The sequence below is a fragment of the Anoplopoma fimbria genome, chromosome 4 (assembly GCF_027596085.1).
Source record: "Anoplopoma fimbria isolate UVic2021 breed Golden Eagle Sablefish chromosome 4, Afim_UVic_2022, whole genome shotgun sequence".
Lineage (NCBI taxonomy): Eukaryota > Metazoa > Chordata > Actinopteri > Perciformes > Anoplopomatidae > Anoplopoma > Anoplopoma fimbria.
This window is the reverse complement of record NC_072452.1, coordinates 21191936-21214851: the sequence shown is the minus strand read 5'-3', so window position 1 is coordinate 21214851 and position 22916 is coordinate 21191936. Positions and strand designations below refer to the sequence as shown.

The following is a 22916-nucleotide window of genomic DNA, read 5'->3' as shown; positions in this document are numbered from 1 at the left end:
AGTGTATAGCTGAATAGTGCTATGGACTTTATTGACTTGTCCTTTTCGGTGTATAGTTTCAAACCAATTGAACTGAATTTTTGATATGCATCCATGATAATCCTGCAAAACAAATTCTATTATTGTCTCCGTTGTATATGCCTATTTTTGCATACTTAGTGGAGAACATTTATTGTTTTTGGTGCCAGAGCCACTTAGATTCACTTTGAGATTGAGATCACTCCGTTGGCCCCAAACCTCCAAGCACTCGTGGATGCTCAGTGTAGAGCACAATTGAGCTGTGAAGCTAGTGAAAAACGGATGACAGGATGATAAGTGTTTCTGGCTGACTGCCTGGCTTCTCATGTGGTCTTAGAGACCGGGCTTTCAATAGAGAGATAGGGCAACGCTGTAATGATATGATCTCCACAGTTTCAACAGACTATTAGCTGCAGATGACCGTGAGATTTACTGTATTATACACCAGAATGTGACTCTTAAAGCTGCTGTGGAGCAGAGCATCATTTGGGTCAACTGCAAAAAACCAAACAATTACAACACCTAATGCTTATCCGTAAACAAGATGTTGTAACATGACACATTTTCAAAACAAATCTATTCATCAACCATTTAAAGAGAGGAGGTGTGGTTATCTGACATTTGAACAGATCCACCAGCCTCTAATATATCTCAGGGTCTCTTTGAAAAGCAGCCCATCCCGTTTTCCATGGTAGTCAATGGCTGGTAAAGCCTCTTTCCCTGCCTCCCTCAGTGGAGCTGTAAAACCTGACCTCCTTAATCTTTCAGTGTCTTTTGATTCCCCTCAGCTTGACTGGGCGTGAACACACATCAGCACTTAAGACGAAGAGCGCTGTCGCCTGTTGATTTCTGCAGGCGCTGGGAGATGAGCATCGGAATTTAGGTTTTTCAGTGTCGAGCCTCACATTTAGCTGCACTGGTTTGTATTTAAAATCCAGAATGTGAGTTACAACTACAATCGGCAGCAAGTGCTATAATAGAAATGCGAAGAAAATGAAGTGTATACTGCAGAATAGCCAGAGTCCTGATACATTATTTTCATAATTCAATAAATTACAAGTATCACTAATAATGGTGAGTGAGATTAGTTGCTTTACATGATAAACACTGGCCAGGGTTACAGGGTGATGTTTATATTTATTCTACATCTACACACCTCTCCCACTGAACAATATCTAGGTCCTGGTTGCTATGGCAACTAGCAAGCCCATACTGGAGAGCGACCAGGAGACATTAATAAGCTTACTGTGAGCTTCTTTGGCTCGTTCTGTTGGTCATGAGTGTACAGGCAACGGCTATAGGTTTTTCAAGGAGCACACGCATGCATAAAAAAAAAAAAGCTATATATATATAATATTCATGTACAAAAAACAGAAAAAGAGGATGAGGATGTCTCAAATGCCCTAAGAAAGTGTTTCGCCATCTGCCGATTTTCCCTATCGGCGTCATGGTACCCACAGTGTGGAGGAAGCTCTAGTGGCGAAGGCGATGGGATGCAGCAGGGGGAGGGTCAGTGCTTCGTTGGAAACACAGACAGTAACACGGCTAGCCAGGGAGGGGGGGCTATTGTGAGTCTTTGTAGGCTAAGGATTCCCCTAGAAAAAAAAAAAAAAAAAGGCCCTCCCCCATTCCCCCACTGCAAATCTCCCACCCCTATTAACACAAAGCCATGGAGAGCTAGTATGTGGCCATGTTATCCAGGCCAAGGGTGGGGCACTTTGTGTGTCTGAAATGTGTGTGTATGTTATATACATGTGTGTGTATGTTATATACATATATATATATATATATATATATATATATATATATATATATATATATATATATACATATATATATATATATATATATATATATATATATATATATATATATATATATATATATATATATATATATATATATATATATATATATATATATACATATATATATATATATATATATATATATATATATATATATATATATATATATATATATATATATATATATACATATATATATATATATATATATATATATATATATATATATATATATATATATATATATATATATATATATATATACACATATATATATATATGTATAAATATATATATATATATATATATATATATATATATATATATATATATATATATATATATATATATATTCAGTTACCACTAATGAACTGCTTTTATTCATGCATACATTTTCAATTTAGCTACGATGCATTAGTCACCAACAAGCTGCTGGGCTTTAGAGACTAAAGATAATGAAGTGCAAATTAGATTTTTTCTTTTTTTATGTGCCACATGCAAACAATAGTCCTTAAACAAATAATACACCATTATTCATTAGATTGGAATTAAATTCACCTCCTTCGCTGACGGACTTCATTTGATTACTGTTATATACACATTTTAAATTATTATATGCATTACAACATATTTATAAGATAACAACAATCAAAATGAAAGGCTTTGTATTTACAGTGCGCTAAGTGAACACAGTAGGCTTGTGATTAAGTTTCTGAATATTGATAACTGGCACAGGGGGAAAAAAGAACGGATATAGTAAGCCCAACACATTTCAGAGACCTAGGTTACTAAACAGATGAGTAGTGGAGCTTAAATACCTCTGAACAGTGAAAGCAAGATTACACAATAACCTTTGAATGCTAGAAAACGGCACCACTCTCCCTCCGCTAGTGTTATACTTACTTAATAGAAAGGGCAACAGTTAATGTAAAAATACAAGGCAAAATATATTTTGGGTCAAAAGCAAGAAAAGAAAATGTCTTACTGCCAAGCATTTACTCTTTTCAGTCTTTCACTTATAACAACACTCAGTATATTTACCTAGTTGGTAATATTTCAACAATACCTTGTAGCACAATGCCCAAGTGAAAGCAGAATAAAAGATATATATATAGATATTTATATGATATTAACCTTACACTTCAGACACTGCATTCATAGCAAGTTTATTTGAAGTCATTTAAAGGTGCTAAATTCAATATTCAGACCATTAATATAGCCACAAATAACTATTTGTTATGTAAAGATATGTCTACCTGAGCAGAGAATGAAGTCACTCTCTCTGTGTATGTGTTATTATCTGTGATTCGATGTTCTTTCTTTACATAATGAAGATGGCTGCGTGTGTTTTTAGTGCATGTGAGCGTGCGCCACTGGTTAGCTCGCGGCCGCCGTTATGCACTGTTCTCATACGGCGGTTGCAGCTGATAATGCCGTCCCGACTGTAGGTGTCGTCGTGGAAACGTAGCACCCACCCTCTGATTCCCCATCAGCTAAACACCTTTTGCTCCGTCAGCCCTGTTGGTGCTGTTTGCACTGTTAGCACCGTTAGCTAGCAAGCCGCGGGCTTAGCCACCGCCATGATGAGAGCCGTTGAGAGGCGATAGATAGCACCTTTAAAACAGTTTTTAATGTTTCACTAGTGTTTTATCTATTTGAGCAGGATTATGAATGGAAAACGTCAGGACACTACAAGCAACAGGACATTATCATAAAAGATACAAGGTAAAATGTGTCTGATATCGAACACTGGCCGACCAACAAACCATGTCGCAAGCAGGGCTAATAAAGATTTTTTCCTAAATCAAAAAAAAAAAAGGTACGGTACACAGGAGGTTAGACCATTTGTTTGGACAATATGCTACTACGGGAGGCTAATTTAAATATTAATTAAATATGTTGCATTAAGTTATCAAACATTTATGAAGCATTACATTTTAACATCAATAAATCATTCATTTTGAAACATTAGCATAATTACAATAAACAAAACATCAAGATGATGGTGCGGTCCCTCTAGAAGGCGCAATTATTACGTTGTTAGAGTTCCTTTAATCAGGGAGGACATACTGTAGGCCACCACGGCTTAGGAAACTTTCAGTATGTTCCTGCACCAGTAAAGCTATAAATTGCCACCATCCATTACGTTATTTGACAATTAGGGTCTGCTGGGTCAAACCATCCCTCTAAAAGTAATTCACCTGTTCAAATTGGTCTTTCTGTGCACCAGTCTATCCCAGTTTTATTTACAATCTATTGAAGCTAACGTGTTTACTTATATCACTCTCAGACCTCTTTACTGGCCTCCTATTTCACTGCTTTCCAGTTCTCTGCTGCGGCAGAAGCTCAATTTCCCCACAGGGATCATTAAAGTTTCATCTAATCCACCTGTCTGATCATCCATCCATACAGCCATCTGTCCGTACTTCAAGTCAAGTCAGATTCTATTCATACCGCACATTTCATCCCACAGCAACTTAATGTACCTCAATGATCTTCCAATTATTCCTCTGTGGCTCCCATTCCTCTCTCCACCTCTCAATTCGTCAATATCTGTTATGTTTGTTTTATGGCCTTGGTCTTTATGAGTGTAAGGTATCCTTGTGTGAGCTCACCAAACCAAATTCCTACGTTGAAATGGAAATTAAGTATTAAATCTTGAGTTATTAGTTTTGCATCGATTAAAATTAAGTATAACTTATGCATACAGAATGCATAGTACTGTATGAAATACTTGTTTCATACAGTATTATGCATTTGTTGCCATGGCGCCACACTGCTTCCTACTCAAGACGTTTGCACAACCTTCCTAGATACATGACAGTATATTCAATATGGAAGCCAACATGGAAGTCTTCTTGTTTAGTGTAAAAAACATTTACATACATTTAACCGATGACCAAATGTATTTACATATATTTAACCAATGACAAAATGCATATCTCCCAATATGTCAATTTTTTCTCAGGAATTAGGGGAAAAAAGCAAATTTATCGGCCATCCAAAGAGTTGCATAAGACCATGAGCTGTAAAACCTCAACCCAGACTAGACAACATAATCATTGAGTTTGAATCTTAAAATCACCCAAAGTGAGCAACAACATTCATAAGCAGGGTTTTGTCTACACATATAGTATGCCTTTTACATGATAGGAATCCAATGACACCTCCTTGGTGATCGTATAATTGAATCTGTATGACTAACAAGATTAGGAGAATCCCATTTCGAAATCAGATGTCCCCCCCCCCTCCCTTACTTAAGGAGAGGTTGAGTTAATGCAGTAGAGTCACGGCCGCGGGGGGGCGACGGGTTTAACCATTCTGTCTGAGAAAACCAGGGGGTGTTTAGGGTGGGCCGGGCAATTAGTGGTGACCCGCACTCGTGAACACCCCTGTCCAAACATGACCCAGTCAGAAGGTCTAGAATCACTGCTCTGCCTTTATTCTTATGGTGTTTTCAGTGTTTTAATTCACATTTTTCACACACCTGCCTCTCTAGCTGCACACCCCCTCTCCCATCACACATGCGCTTTCCTGCCTACCATAGAGACCACCCTCTGCTCCAAACAGCCCCCCTCTCCCCCCCCCTCCCTCCCTCCCTCCCCCCCTCCTCCTCCTCCTCCTCCTCCTCCACCAGGGACCAAGGAGGTTTTCAGCACTTGCCACGGCAGCTCGCAATGGACAGCACCACAAAGACTCAGTGATCCTTCACATCGCCCCGGACGCTTGACAGAAACCACAACTGACAGGCAATCTCGGTGTTCAGTAGGGGACATCCAGAGGCAGTTTAGAAGTGAGACAGGGAGAAAGAAAGCGGAAGTGCCGTGTGGACTACCTCTTAAAAAAAAAATAAGGTGTATCTGCCCAAACAGGCATTTTCTGTCACATATCTCTCCTTGCATCTAAAAAAAACAGATCCAGCACAATGGAAGAAGACCTGGATGAGGGGCAGACCCAGAAAGGTAAGAAAAGTATTTCTTTGCATGTTTGGGGAGATTTCCCAAAGTAGATCTGACATGGGTGTTTTTCTCAGTGTGCCAGTGGTGCCTCTGCAGAGACAATCACTCAAATGTTAGCCCTTCCCTTTATGAATAGGAGAGCAGCTGTTTGTGGTGATTCCTTTGTCCATTGAGTGTCAGCACTCCACTGAAGAGTGCACGTCTATATGAGCTGTTTGGGTAGTCAGAGGGGTGTGAACCGCCTCGGCGAGGGGTGCACTGTCTTTGTTTGCCTCCATCAGGCTTTCATGCTTGTCGTGATGGCTGAGAGGGAAACACGAAGAGTGAAGAAGCAACCCAAGCTTCTACGCTCATTAATCCATCAGCTTTGGGGTTTCTCTCCTTTGTGCCCAAATACCCAGACGTTGTTTTGGGACATTCAGTGAGGATTTGATTTTGACAGGAGCAAGGTTTTCTTTCTTTCGTTCATATCAGAGGAGCAGCTTTTGCTTTGTGCAAAGTGGTATTGCTATTTTTACTTCACACTCCCCCCCCCCACCACCACCACCTTTTCTCTGCATGAATGATTCAGTGTATGGTTGGAAGCCACAAAAGCAAGAGAGTGGGAGTTTATATCTATTTACACGTGGGCATCAACATTTAGAATAACGATGTTCCTTTTTCTAATTTAAACGATACATGAGCAGATACGGACGGGATGCTTTTGTCGTGTATTGAAGAATACACCTTTTGTCTCTGCCTCCCTTCGTCTGCCTCCTTCTCAGATTTACTTGGTGAGACAGGCATGGCTTCGTTTGTGTTTTCCTCCCCTCCCGCCCCTCTCATCCCTGCAACCCAGCGCTCCTCACAGGCACACACATGAGCTAAAACAGTTGCCATGGCAGTGGCCAAGTGTAGTCATTATCTATTCTCTCTTCACCCACTCCTGCTGATGACATTTCAGTATCACAGGAATAGTTCACTGTGTCTGAGAGTGTGGGAGGAAGAGAGACGGAGAGAGGTACAGAGGCAAAGTCAGATTGACAGAAATTGAGTGACAGACACAGCGAAGGGGAAGAGAGATTAAAGGTTTGGAAGAATATAGGAAGGAACAATCCTCTAAAACAGGGAGAGAATAATGATTGATTATAAGTTGTTATAATCAGTATGATTCTGTTTTGTTCCCCTTTGATTAAAAATCACTGCAAGATCGTTTATGAGGCCGCTGTTACCATGACGATTTGTTATGTTTAGCGTATGCACCGTAAACCTTAAGAGATTTTGATCCAGCTCTTCACGGTCGCCATTACTAGGTGTGTACTCAGGCATTCCTATTCAGAAAGCAGAATCTGTCAGCCTTGGCCACTAACTGAAATGCTCAACCAACTGAAAGGTGCAGCCATGCAAGCTGCACATGAATTTCTGTGTGCCATGTCCATTTATTTGGGCCAAGCTCTGGTTTTATTGAGCTAGAGTCTCATATACTGTGGGCTCTGTTCATCTAGACCTTTTTCTTCTGAATATCTAAAAGATTGTAAAAAAAAAAACCCAGAAAAAAACATTTCAGAGAAGCAAAAGAGGAACGTCATTTTTAGTTTTTTTGCAGATGACGTAATTGTTTTTCTGGAGCTTGTTAAACTTTGATGGTTAGAGAGGATTGGTTTTTGACGTTTAAACTCAAGCAGGGAAAAGATGTTATGGATAAAATGCAGGTTGCTCAAAGAAAAATAAGGAAAAATGTCAACATTGGCTAACGTTCGCTGTGTGATACTGCTGTCAACATTCCCGCCATTCAACAAGCGTTTGTTACAACGTAAATAACCGACCTGTTACCTCAGACGCTGACACTCAATCTGGTCCAGCTGCCTGACAAATGAATGCAGTCACCTGGGCGACATGCCTTCATGAATCACTGGCCACAAGTCACAACAAACATAAGGATACAGTTAGATTTGTTTCTTTGAGTTAAATGATTTGCTTCAAACTTTTTATTTCTTCATTCTTTGATGTTACCGTACCATATATACACTAGCGTGGAGACGATGCAAGCCGTCAGAGCTGATTGTATAGTGTGTGTGAAGTGTATAGTATGCTAAAGGAAACATCTGGGGAGTAAAAGATGAACCAATTAAAAGTTTGATTAAGGCCAGTTAAAAACCAAGGCCCTACCAAGCAATTTCTTTCATTCAGGCATTTAAGCAGATCCTTAAAAATATATATTATTTACCTCGACTTATACAAGAATAAAAACACAAAAAATACTTCGGAACAAGGGGTTTTGTAAAATATATTTCTATATCAATCTCATGGGCTTGGAAGGTTTTTTCCTTTGGGTGAAAAAATTGGTGCTTTAAGAAGATTTAAAGACCAGGCTACAATAGGATCATGACAACATTTATTGGTTGATAAAGCATGACACAATGTAAGATAGATATGTTAAGACAAGGTGGCAGGGCTCACAGGTCTGCTAACCATGTGTGACTGTCAGCTCCTTTACTGGCTACCGGAAGACAACAGATGATTGAGATGATTGCTCTGATGAAGCACGGTGAACAATGACGCCACCCTGTCAGGTTTCGTTCCATGTCACTTTGATTTCATGCCTTTCGTTCTGTAAAAATCTGTAATGGTTTGTAGGAATCACTGCTCATTTTTCAGGAGAGATGAAAGCCGCAACCAGAAACCACATGAAAATAAATAGGCTGACTACTAAGTGGGGGAAAAATAGATATATTTTCAGGGATAGCATGAAGAAGTCACTTTGATGCTGGCCCAAAGCAAGCTACAGTCCATCAAAGACCAAATCAGAGGTTGGGCAGAAAACGCTAAAGGCTTTCAAGCGAACATTGCTTAAACACAAGCACTATGACAAAGTTCAGCCATGACAATTTTAAAAGCTTATGAACGTCACGCAACATTGTTTACCTTTATAAGGGCCGCTCTGTGTTGACATTTACTGGGGCTTTTATTGCCAACGGTGTTTTATATTCACTATGAGAAATTTATGCCCCTGCTAAAAGTCAATTAAACTGCAAATAGGTACTTCCTCCGCAGAAAAGGTGGATGGGTCATTGAGTGCACTCGCAGCCCGCTAATGCCCTTCTGTCTTCCTCTTCTGAAGCTGCAAATCTCAGATTATGAGTCAGATGCACCAGGTGGGCCCTGTTCACTTCAGCTGCTAGCCAAATGTAGCAGTGCACACTATGGACCACAGGGGCCCAATCAGCAACGGGAAGCAAACCAACGCCCTACGGTTGCAAAAGCAGCTTTCACTAATGTGAAATTATAGAAGTTTTGCAGCGAAGTTCTGCAAATCGGCACAAGACGGGTCAATCATTTTAAACAATAAACCGAAACACATTCTGGAGATCGCTCTCACTGGTGTTGTTAATCGTCGCTGAATGGAAAAACTGAGAAAAGGCACACCTGTTAGCATTTCCTGAGCCAAGAATCTACTCTGCAAGGCACCGCTTGTCCTTCTGTTTGATCAGTTTGATCAGGCCACTAACTTGGCAAGTCGATACATGACGACAATCGCATTGATATCTCCGTCAATCTGCATACGAATTTGTCACGACATGAACACAGCAGACACAATGCTCAAGTTTTGTGGTATTGTTCAATGGTCCATCTGGTTTTATACACTTTTATAAAATATGCTCCCATGATAAATGTCAAACCTGTATTGAGGTCAAGACACGATGAGTTAGAAAACAGGCTGCTTTGAATATAGATGCTGTGGTGGAACTGATGGTTTGTCAATATACAAGACCACAATTGATTCCTAATTTAACATATTTAAAGGGTGTATCATTTATTATTTTTTAAGATATCAATTTGTACAACATTCATGAACAAATTCCTTAACTTCTAAGTACTACAATATCCAAGAGTTGATTTTTTTGGGCATCGATTGGGGCTGGTTATCTCGTTTCAAAGAGCTTCCAACCCTGAAGAATTAAATTGGAACAGACTTCACTTTGGAGTTTGTGTCTCATGATGGCCTAAATCCTTTTTTTCCGCGGCTATACCGCTCTGACATAATAGCTTTCACTCACAGAGCAGTATCAGTGCTCAACCCTTCCCCTTGCTCCATCTCTCCCTCCCTCTCTCACTCATTGTTCTGAGTCCTAACCTGCCCCGGCCCAGAAGAAGTCGAGGGAGTTCCACCAATTGTTCTAATGAAATTCGTCTGAGCTATTAGTGGAGAACTTTTTAGGTTTTTTTTCCCTCATTGTTCTCGCAGGAATAAGTCCCCAGTGTTGATTTTTAGATAGAGGATAACAGGTGTTCAGAACATAATGATGCAATTTGACACCCTTCCAAACCTTATCTGATCCTTGCAATGTTGTTATCTTTACATTTGATAGTAAATAGTATCATATGATAGTGCAGCCATTCAACATAATAGTGATTTTGCATTGTCCTATTTTAATAGTAGGACTACAATACATATACTTATTTACTTGCTGAGGTGTTCTCATTGTTGAGGCTTATATCAAAGATACAAAGAAGCTAAGAAATTTAGTTAAAGTAAGAAATTTCGATCGAGCTTAAAAATGTAGGTTATGCAAAGTAAAGCGTATTTGCAATCAATAATAAAAAAACTGAATGCAACTGTACAGATTGTTGTCACATTCAATCATACACTGAAGACATTCTACTATTATGATCTATTGTTTAGCAGCTGTGGCTTAAATCCCTACACCCCTTGGTTTTTTTGCTGCGTAAAATGTTGAAGATCAAGACATTTAAGATGATTTCACCCCGCTGCACGCCTAAAAATGCACAAATTGAAAGTAAAAGAACAACCCTGGTGTCTCCTCCTGAGTTTTTGACATTTGCTCCGCAGTTCCTGGAGTGAACTCGGCACAGACAAAAGACCCCGTCCCTGCTCAGCAGTCATGCAGTCATGTTCAGACTCTTCCATCCCTCAGTGCAGAAGAAAGAGAGGAAATCAGTGGCTGAGCTTTCCCGACCTGGCCTGTAACGTCCTTTTTGCCCAGAGGGGTTATCTGTGTAATGTGTCTCAGTCACTATTGTCCCACTGAATTTGTTGACATACAGTAAGTGGGTCATGGCTCTGAAGTACCCGGTCTATTCTCAGATTTTGCGCTGCGGTTGACATGGCAACCATACTGGTTGATTAAACATGCGCAGAGGAGATGGGGGGGTGTAAGGGAACTGAAAACCCCCCCCCAAAAAAAACCTGCTCGCTTCAGGGGAAGGGGGGCTGCGCATTAAATATAGGAAAGCAACGAGACATGTATTCACCCATTACTCTCAGACTGACACAGACACACCATCCCCCCACTGAGATCTCCCTCTCTTTCTCCTACTCTCTCTCTCTCTCTCTCTCTCTCTATCTAGGACCAGGCTCACTGCCACCCCACCCCCATACCATTTTTTTCTGGTAACGAGGAACTAATAACTGCTAGCTGAATGCGCAAAAATGGAGTCTGATTAGATCTATTGCAGTGGATGTGAAGACAACATGCACTAGACAAAAAAACTTAGATGATCATTTTCTTTTCTTTCAGCACCTTTTTTTATTTTGTTAATTTCCTTCTCTAACAAGGAATTTTATTAATTTTCTTTGTGGCTTTAACTGCATAAAAAGTAAAGCCCAAATGATTCTAATTAAGGATGCATGAACAAAGACATTATGGGCCAATTTAATCTTTAAAAAGTAATTATATGGAATCAACCCAATATTATATTCTGCTGTGGGACCAGCCCTTTTATGAAATAATATATATTTATATGATACAATATGTATTTTATATTTTATATGATAAAGACACACACACACACACACACACACACACACACACACACACACACACACACACACACACACACACACACACACACACACACACACACACACACACACACACACACACACACACACAAAAGCATAAGTAGGCCAAATCAGAAAGTATCAGATATGTCCATTGTATATTGGTCTTAATCCGACCTTCCAGCAGGATGAACATTTTTTTTAAACAATATTCTTTTGCTGATGGTATTGACTCAAACAAAGCTAAAGTAGTAAAGATCACTATGTTACTGAAGCTCAGTTAAAAAGAATAATTTCAAGTTACAGGCACTGAAAACAGTTCCATTACAAACACAACAACAAGTGAAATCTTGACTGTTGTGTCACAAATACACGATTCAGAGATCGATAAAGGCTTCCACAAATTACTGATAGGCCAAAAACCTTTTGCATCGATGTAAGATTTGAGTTTAGAGGGTCATTTACTGACACTGGTACAGTACACATCATAGATATGAAATACTTGGTCTGCACATGGCTGATCAGCAACTCAGGAGAAAAGACAAAAAGAAGTGATTAAGCCTATATGAAGAGTTATTTTTGCTCTCAGCTTGATAGAAGAATAATATGTTATATTTAAATCACTAAAGGTAAATCTGAGAGCTTTGGTGGTTCTTAAAACTTTTGAATATGCTTGAATAAATGCTCCACCCTGGTAAAATACAAATCTAAACATAATGCAACTATAACTTGAAAAATATTGCAATTATCAATAAAAAGGAACAATATCTAACTCATTAGAGCCTTCAAAATGGCAGCATATGCTTTGTTATTTAACCCCAAATGTCTCCCGGAGGTTAAAGTCATGTTTTCTTTGAAGGACGTCATTCAGTTATGGATAACCTCATCCCTCGTGTGTTGACTGGGTCAGTGAGAGTGTCTGAGAGTGTGTGTGTGTGTGTGTGTGTGTGTGTGTGTGTGTGTGTGTGTGTGTGTGTGTGTGTGTGTGTGTGTGTGTGTGTGTGTGTGTGTGTGTGTGTGTGTGTGTGTGTGTGAGTGTTTGTGTCCCTTTTGCCTGTCGGATATGACACTGACAGATGGAGGAGAAGTAGGAGGTGGGAGGGGCCTTGGGAGGGGGCCATCCTTTCTCTTTGTATTAGGGAGATGCCTTCTGTTGATTGGACCTCTGTGTTTGGGGTCACGTAGGCTTCTTTTTTTTTTTTTTTTTTTTTTTTTTTTTTTGTTAAAACAGAGGCTTTTTTGTGTCGGGGGATAAATTATCTAACACCCCACCGTCTCCTAAAATCCTGTCTCTTTGTTTAAAATTCATCAGACTAATCCTCATGTTGCCAGATTTTCAATTTTGGCAAGTGTTATTCATTTGATTACCACTCAGTTGGAAAAATATGATCAGATTTTTAGACTCAGTTGGAGTCAAATATAGAACTAAAGACACTCAAATCTGAGTGTTACTTGGAAATAATTACCTTTTTATAAACTCATGAACCTTCAATGATTTAGGGATTGCCTCCAGACTGTGATAATGTCAAAAAATAAAGAAATTTTAGGGAGCAATTTGCCTATTCTGGGACTAAAACAATAACTTATAATACCCCAAAATAATAGAATTGCTCCATATTGTCTACTGCATGAACAATACCAACTAAAGAGCACACATAAGAGTCTTCATCATTGCCTCTACTGGTCCGTTTAAAAAGCCAAAGTCAATAAGGTCCAACTTGACTTGCTCTCCCGCTGTGCTTCAAAAGACAAGCAGTACTACATCTGTGAACAAGATCAGTTCAAATAATTGCTGGTCTTCATCAAGCAGGGGATCTTTTATTTTCATCGAAAGGTAATGTTGGGCTAAGCAGAAAGCATGAATAATGAATGCGAGAAGCTTGTGCTCTGCTGCTCTGTGCCGCTTCTAAATTATGGATCAAGCATCCAGTAGCTCTCAGAGTCACCACTTGCCATTTTTCACCGGCTCGATCTGCAGTCAGTTAAGATCAATGACGAGTTACGGAGAGGAAATGAGCGGAGGTGCTGGTATGAGAGGTTTTGTCCAAGGAGATGGAAAACGCTAGAATGCAAGACTAAACTCAGACAAAACTGTAGCCTTGACTGAATCTTCCACTCGAGACTCCATGTTTTTATCTGAAGGACCCTGATGTAATATTCATTATTCAATAGTCATTTTAACCTGTCATTTTTAAATTGCCTTTTCCTAATAAACCTCCACCCCCACCCCACAAAATTAAAAGTAGGCAATCAATAAAACATTGCTCTTGTTACATCCACTGACTAATGCTCCCTCCCTACCCTGTAACTCTATCTTCAACTGTTTCCATGGAAACATCACTTCCATCCAGTCAAGTCAGTCACAAGACTACTTGTTTTGTTGTAGCTCTTAAACTCTAATAATGCAAACGAGCCAACCAGGTCTGTTATATGTGTGTCGGTAATAAGCAGTATTTACTCCTGACTGTTGATTTGATTGCTGCGGACGTACATCTGGGAAAAGTAAAATACATTTAAGGTGAAGAACAGCAAGATGCCAGCTCCAGTTGGTTTAATCTGTGTGCAGAAATGTAAATAATGCAGAGGTGATAAACCTTGATTGAGGCCATGACATAAATCATTTATATTACTGCTCATCTGCCCTCATGTAGAGTCTACATGAGGGAAAGATGAGCACAAGCTCCGAACATCTTCAGCACCAAAATTAACCAGCGTGTCTCAAAGGTGGCTAAAAGGAAAAAAGACATGAATTTCCTCTAAAAATGAAAACAGTTTGCTCACCATGCAAGGTTGTAGTAACTGCTCCCGCTCCAGGGGATCTCTGTAAGACGTTCTGTTAAAAACTAGAATTTTTATCTTACTTCAGCGAAGAAAAAGCCAATTTTAGAGAATAAATACAAAAACCGAATTTGACAAATGAAAATAAATATTGTACTTTTATGAAGTTTAATGTGCTCCATCAGGTTGCTTCATTAAAAACCCGAACAGCTTTGCTCACATATGTCATTTAGGACAATCTAGAGTATTTAATCTTCTGAATAGTCACTTTTTTGTGTATATATATATATAGACAAATTACTGGACAGTCTGACCATTTACACCTACTTAAACAGGAACAGAGGCTAAATGTGACTGCCCTCTCTCACCTTGTCAGAAATCATCATCGCATCAATAAATACTGTCACTGAAATGAAAAGGTAACTCGATATAATGAGTTTGAGGGAAGGAGTGATGAGAGAATCCCTTTCAGCCCAAGACATATTGAAAAAAAAGCGATTGGTACTGTACCGCACATTTCTGGTTACATTCATTTAATGAAGCTTGTTTATATTTTTATTTCCAGTGGGCGATTTGACAGGAGGGGTGGTTGATGCCATCAAAAATTCCACCAGACGTGACGCAGCGCTGTCTGTGGTGCTGAAGTAGCAGACAGATTTGTTATTGCGACTTTTTTCTCTAAGTCCCGATTTTTCGTCCTCGGGGGGGGGGGGTCGATGGTGAACGATCCATCCCCCGTTAAAACGTAATGAATCGCATACTGATTATTTCGACGCATAACTGGCAAAGTATAGTCAACCTGATGTCTTTCTAGTGCAGGCGTAATGATAATGACAGAAGTACATTTTTCCATTTAGAATATAAGCATTTTGAATAAAGACAACAATAAACACTCCTAACCCACTGCTGAATAGTAACACTTTCAAATAATGTACATGTATCAATCCAAAAGTGTTCTAGGAAAAAAACTAACAACAATCACGTTGAGGGCAATTGGTGACAACAAAATGACAAAGCAATAACTTGTTTCACATTAATAATCTTAACAGAGAGATTCATATTTGTATCAACCCTATGCTTTCCATTGGACTGAATTTGCCTCATTCAAGAAGCAGCACCAGACAGGGAGTCCCAGCCATTTAAACCCACTGCGGGTTGACAGGGTGACATGAATTAAAGTGTGAATTGGTGTGAAAGCACCCGGGAGTGGAAGTCAGATGGCACCGTCAGTACCTGATAGTCTAAAAGGCGCCAAAGGTGAGGTGTTTCCTGAATTTGATATCCCTTGCCAGGTAATGTCCCATTCCCCTGGGCAGAGAGAGTGGGCGTGATGGAGAAATACCAAGGCAGCGAGGATTCAGGAACGTTATAAACAGCAAACAGCTGGCGGCACAGCCACCATAGCCTGTTGCTTTGGAAGAAATCCTGCGCACCTATCCAGAGGTATACCTTCTGTTTAAACCATCCTCTTGAGCATTAATTGGGCATATCTCCTACTGTGCACCACTGAACCCAGAAAACTCCCACAAACAGGGAATAAAAAAACAGAGAACAGAAACCCAACAGTCCAACAGGCATTGGTAACCTTAAACTTTAAATTTTGACTATTTTTTACTGAGCTATTTATATTTCTTAAAACTACAGCTGACCTGGGTGGATTCTAAGTGTGAGAAGCTGCAGAGGATACTGGGAAATAGCATATGTATTGTCAGCAAACCTTTCCTGGACAAAAGAAAAAGTGCATGGAGGCAGATTGACATTCCACAGTCTAGCACTGGATTACATCAGCGAGGATGCAGATAATGTAGGAAAGCCTGGGCGAGAGTCTGAGCTGCACCAAGCATCGCAGCGCTCAGCGCAGCCCAGCAGGAGGACCAGCTACTTGGTATTCCACTCAGGAGCCTGAGCAAATATCCCTTCTCCTCCTCCTCCTCCTCCTCTTCCTCAACTCTCTGCTTCTGACTCTCATCCAAAACCCGCTTTCGTAACACAGGTGAAGACAGCGAGGTAACCATGAGAGAGACGGTGCTACAAACACCCTTGATTGACAATCCTAAAATATTTTATTTTATCTCTAGAACTGACGATTGAAAACAGACTGCGCTGTCATGGAGCCTCTTTTCTCAACGAGCACGGCCGTGTGAATGCAGATGAATCAAATCACGGGGCCATGAAAGGGATTTAACTGATCAAGAGGAAGTTTCCGTTTCTACGACGATGGAATCACATTGGTGCATTTCGCATGCGTGTATTGATTTGGACTTCAGACATTTAATGCACGTTTAGAAAAGCAGCTCTACAATGTTTACGGCTTTAAATGAAGAGAAAAAAAAAAAAGATTCACAAAGGGCTGGGCTTTGTGAAAAATGTGTCTGTGTGGTTAATATACTGCAGCGAACTGCAAGCCCTATTAAGTCTGGTTTTGTTCGGTGCTTCCACAGGAAATAAACTCCACTTCTCCTGTTGTTACTCTGAGAAATGGCGGTCTCAGAAACCCCAAAAAACACACACACACACACACACACACACACACACACACACACACACACACACACACACACACACACACACACACAAACACACACACACACACACACACACACACACACACATACATAAGCACAGTGGGGAGACTCATAAATCTAAGCAATTCATACAGACACACTCGCATGCACAAGTATTTACAGACTCAGCTTCTCTGTGAGCAATCTGTGCGACAGGAGATTGAAGTTGGGGCCGAACAGCGATTAGTCACCTTAAGGGCCCCCGGGGACAGGAAGCAAAGAAGAATGGGGTTAAAGTTCAGGACCACTATGTAAAGCTCAGTTTTTTTAAGTGCTGGATAAAATGTCAGCATCCTCTGTAGGGCTGCACGACTGACACAACGAATATGTTGCACAAACCAAAAAATAAAGGGGAAAATGTGAAGCAAGATCACTGCATAGATTGAGCGGCCATTATATCTCTTACTCCATTTTGTGGCTTCAAATGCTGTAGTCTGTAGTCCAGATGTCAAGTTGTTGCATTTTGTGCATGAATGCGTGCAGCGCTGCCCCCCAACTGTGGTTTGAATGTTTGAGGTTCTCAAAAAGGAAATGGCAGCACGGTGTATTCGCCCAATGGCAAAGTTTTGTTAAATTATTCAAAATTCTGCAAACTGGTGAGATCCTGTCTTACTTTGTGTCACAGCACACTACACCTACATGTCCATCCAACCTGGATTTTGTTTAAGAAGTTCAACTGTCCTTTTCTGTTTTTTGTTGACAAATAGTTGATTTAATTGTTTTATCTCTTTGTGTGTCTTTAGGATGCCTTGAATGCTGCATCAAATGCCTGGGTGGGATCCCGTACCCATCTCTCATAGCCACCATCTTGCTGTACGCGGGCGTGGCTCTGTTCTGCGGCTGTGGACATGAGGCCCTGTCTGGCACCGTCACCATCCTCCAGAACTACTTCGAGGTGGTGCGGAGCCCCGTGGATGCACTGGACGTCTTCACCATGTGAGTGGAAAAAGGATCGCATCGGATTCAAGGGTCACAGAGTTGTTAACATTATTGACCCTTAAAAAATTGCCAATTTGCATACCCAAAAAGGGGAAAACACGACATTACCCACACTGCACCAGACATAGACATAGACCCACAACTACATCTCCCCGTCCTTCACCTGAAGACTTGTTGTCATTTTCGCTAAACAAAGTGTAACAATGTGTTGTCGTTGATGTTTTCAGTGGTTCTCTATTCATTCTCCAGGATTGACATTATCAAGTACGTGATCTACGGCATTGCATCGGCTTTCTTCGTCTACGGCATCCTGCTGATGGTGGAGGGCTTCTTCACCAGTGGAGCCATCAAAGACCTGTACGGAGACTTCAAGATCACCACCTGCGGACGCTGTGTCAGCGCTTGGGTACGACTACAGTTTAAGTGCATATCAACAGTGCAATTCAGCTAAGGGGTTTGGTTGTGTTGTATCCACTGTTCATTGATATAATAATAATATCTACTAATGTGTATACGCTTCAACTGTTGCTGATTATTTCAAGGAATCACCTGGTAATCAAACAGTGTAAAATGTCAGGTCTTTTACCAGGGAGTTAAGGTTTCTTTTTTCAGTCGTGGTGGCAGTCATCACTCACTAATGCTGTGTGTCCAGCTCTTATTGAATTGTTTTTTTTAACAAATCACTTTAGCCTGACACTGTCAGATGTTTTCAACAGAAAGTAAAGAAAAATGTAACAGATTTTTACATCAAATGTTAATCAAATATTATGGATGATCACTTTAGCTTATTACAAGCCATCTTAATATGTAGAACGTGTAGAAATTGAGTAAGAATGAAATATCAGGCAGCAACACATAAGGTAATGCTTCTGTGCACAAAATGATAAGTTGATTTTCATGCATCTGTGTAGCTTATCTTGAAAAAAATTTATTCCTGATACATACGCAGCTGAAGTGCTCTAAAAAAAAAACACATTGAAAACATTTATCAAAATAATTTCATTACAGTGTCATCACAATACAAAATTAGGAGCACTCTCATACGGAGCAAATCAGAGGGCCTGCAGCAATCCTAACAAGATTATCTCTGGGATAATAATTGCTTAGCAAATCTGAAGTTCCACAGGGAGGCAAAGGAAATGAGCTGTGCTGTGGTATTTGCGGTCATTGGGGTCAGTAAGTGTGTATGTACTAATCTTGTGCCCCAATGGAAATATCCAAACCAAAATAAGACCGGTTAGCTGAAATGAGCTAGTGGTGGCATTGGAGCACCTTGTAAAAGAGGCACAGGTTCACAGCAGACAGTTTTTGTTCCCCTCAAGAACCCATGTGCCTTTCCATAATGCACTGGAACCCGTTCTACAACAGTGGTAGTAATATTTATGACTTAAAGTGCCTAAATGTGATCTGTGTTCCTCTGTTGCCACTGCAGTTCATCATGCTGACATACATCTTCATGCTGGCTTGGCTTGGAGTGACTGCTTTCACCTCCCTCCCAGTCTTCATTTATTTCAACATCTGGAATATTTGCCAAAATGCTACCGTGCTGGAGGGGGCCACACTCTGCCTGGACCCACGCCAGTATGGTAAGGATGGATATTCTGCCCCCCACCCCCACCCCCTTATGTTCAGATCTCAATATCATCTACTTGTACTTGTTGTACTGTGGATATAGCTTTTATTAGCTTCTTCTTGTAAAAAGTTGTTCTTTTCCAACTCATTTGGCAGACTATAAGGTTTAAACAAGCCCAACCCCCCAGTCTGTTTCTGTAAAAGTAAATTATTGATGGAAAGTGCAGTTACTAAGGTTATGGATAGCTGATTGTGAGCCATGTTATATTTTGGCTTATAACATAACTCATCTCCTCCTACACAAGAGTCTAATAATCTATGATATATTTCACACTTTCAGAGTAAACACTGTAAGTGAAATCTTTTTATATTTAAATATGTTTGATCCAATGTTGCTCCACAAATGACTGTCCTGAAAACTTTAATGGTCCACATTCACATTGTGTAAAGCTGGATAAAGGTCCATTAAATCAGCAGCTTATATGGCCGGCTCATTACTTTTAATTAGTGCCACACATCTTTCAGACCATTAGCCACCAGCGGCCATTAATACTGCCTCTGTGTCAACAACCATTTCAGCTGCCACCATCATAATGGAGGCCTATGTTTTGTCTTTGTGCGACATGATGTACATTAAGTCTGTATTATAATGGATTAATTGTACATGAACCTTTTTTCTGCTTTTTGCACATTGTTGCTCTCTGCTCTTTGTCTACATTTTGTAGCACATTAGTTTCAATGCAAGTGTTGCTTATTCATTTCAGGTATTGTGCCAATTGCTGAGGCGAAAACAGTTTGTGCTGGATCAGAGAAGTTCTACAAGATGTGTGAATCCAATGAGGTAAGGTGAAAGTAATGTACAAGTATCGAACGATGATACTAAATAGTGTAGATTACATAAATTCAGAATAACGCCTCTACTCTACTTACATGCGAAATTCAAAACAACATTCTACATCTAAGTAAACACTTTCACAAATGTTAAATGATGAAGTTGTTTATCATCACACAGGGTTTGTGGATGTAAAACTGAATGAACTGCATGCTGACCGGTGCTTTTTCAAGGCAGAGTCGTCCATTAATGCTTGAAGAGTAATATGTGCTGTGATTTGTTTTTGCTACAGCTGGATATGACATTCCACCTGTTCATCTGCGCCCTCGCTGGAGCAGGAGCTGCTGTTATTGCCATGGTGAGGAATCAATAAAACTCGAACCTCTCTCTCTCCGGGGTGAAAAATCACAACGTAACTCAAAACAGTAACTACAATCCTTAAAAATCAACCTCAAAACAGAAGAACACATTCTCTAATATCTACTTTGGTGCAAGGAATCTCTTTTTAATGATTTTTTTTATTTACCCTTAAACATAATGGTAGTTGTGGGAAAATACAGCAGCTGGGTGAATAGCTGTGTTTTGTTGTGGCTTGTTTTCATGACTGGCCTGTGTTTTGTTTGCCTGTGAGAGAACGGCTGTGGATGGGAGAGAAGGCATTTTGGCGCAGTGAAAAAGACAGGGTTTGTCTCCCTCCCTCCCTCCTTCGGAGGCACCAGGCATGTCATGCCGTTGTCATGGAAACAGGGAGAAGAAAGGCTCGGAGATTGTTGCAAACATCACTCAGTAATTTGTGAGGAGCCATTTTCTGAGAAACAAAAAGTGTTTGCTATTCGAGGATGATGTTGCCAAATGATGCAGGAATCGTTTCTGTACATACTGATTATTATTTTTATTTTTTTTATGAGCTATCATATCAACACAGAAACACTGATGCATCCCAATAATGAGCTGCCCTCAAAACAGCTTCAAAGCCACAAACACAATCAGTGGAAAAAAAAAAAAATCTTCAAAATCCAGTGTTTGAATCTCAGTCGCCTAATTGGTCTTTCTGCACATCAGACACAAAGAGCAGTGCAGCTATGAAACTGTCAGTGCTTGTGAAAGGAGAAGCTGTGTTACAACCTCAGTCATTAAAGCACAATACATTCATTATATTCTTAGCTGCCATGGTAACGCAAGTCTGAGACAACAGCTAGCATTATGCTGCCACCTGCTGGGTCATTGGAAATCCTTAATTTAAAAGGGCCAATACACCCTAAAAAGCTTACAAGTCTATTCATTGTTTTTTTTTTTTGTAAAATATAAAGATCCACCGAAAGACAATGAAACTGAGAAATGAATAACAATATCTACATTATATCCTAATAAGATGTAATGGAATATATAATGTGTTTTCACAATTACAGTACCAGTCAAAAGTGTGGACACACCTTCTCATTCAACTACTTTGAAGAATCTAAAATATAAAACATATTCTGGTTTGTTGAGCATTTGTTTGTTTACCACATAATTCCATATGTTTTCCTTCATAGTTTGGATGTCTTCAATATTAATCTACAATGTAGAAAAAAATAAATAAATAAAAGAAAAATAAAATAAAAAACATTGAATGAGAAGATGTGTCCAAACTTTTGACTGGTACTGTATATTCAACTGAGAAAATAATGAACACAAAACATAGTGTTCAGATCTTATGTGATTTTTTTTTTAAAAGTCTTTGCATTGGTGTCATTCCCCATCTTTTTCCACCTCTCACAGATCCACTACTTGATGGTGCTGTCTGCCAACTGGGCCTACGTGAAGGACGCCTGCCGAATGCAGAAGTACGAGGACATCAAGTCAAAGGAGGAGCAGGAGCTTCACGACATCCACTCCACTCGCTCCAAGGAGCGTCTCAACGCCTACACATAAAGACCAGCGGGAGGCCTGGCCCTGCCACTCCGGCCTCTCTCCCTCTTTCTCTCTTCTGTCTTTCTATCTGTCTCTCTCTACCATCCCCTCCCGAGGGGGGGCGGATGGCGCCTAGGGCCCTCGCCACCGCTGATGTCACTGGTGCGTCATATGACAATGTGGTCTGGGGGGGACGTCACACAAACCTCCTCAGTCACAAACAGCATTTCAGATGAAAAAAAAAAAAAAAGCCCCTTTACCTCTCTCATGGATGGTGTTATGATTATCATTATGGCAGTTATATTGATCTTGATAAAAGTTGTTTAGTGCTGATAGTAGTAATAGTGTAGTTTGTAGAATAAGAAGTAGCAGTAGTATTTCACTTTCTTTTTTTTTTTTTTTTTTTTTTTTTTTTACTTTGAATGATTTGCGTATAGTTGTTTTATTTTTCTTATTTCTTCTTATTTTTTATTTGATGCTACGTGTCATTTTGCTCTCATGCATAATTTATTTTTGCTGATTTCTGAGGGGGTCAACAGGGGCTTATAAGGGTTTTCAAGCACATTTCTCGTGTCGTGTGTCTGGAGATTTCATGTTCAAAAACTATGTACTGTATGTGAACGGGTGGTTAGTTTTGAAATATTTTAAAACTCACAAGGCAACCATGAGGCATCACAAGCCTTTTGTCGTACCAGTATTCGCAGGGATCAAAACTGCTTTCACATGAAAGTAATTCAATTTGCTTTTCTATTTGAAGTTATACAATATTAA

At 39.9% G+C, this 22916-nt stretch overlaps 1 protein-coding gene across 1 annotated transcript; it reads left to right on the top strand.

The window, feature by feature from the left end:
- Positions 1–5737: 5737 nt before the first annotated feature.
- gpm6aa (glycoprotein M6Aa) lies at positions 5738–22166 on the top strand. The gene is made up of 7 exons (XM_054597753.1): positions 5738–5788; positions 17653–17845; positions 18098–18254; positions 19281–19434; positions 20185–20261; positions 20545–20610; positions 22014–22166. The coding sequence occupies exons 1-7, from the start codon at positions 5752–5754 to the stop codon at positions 22164–22166; spliced, it is 837 nt and encodes a 278-aa protein (XP_054453728.1). The 5' UTR covers positions 5738–5751.
- The last annotated feature ends 750 nt before the right edge of the window (positions 22167–22916 follow it).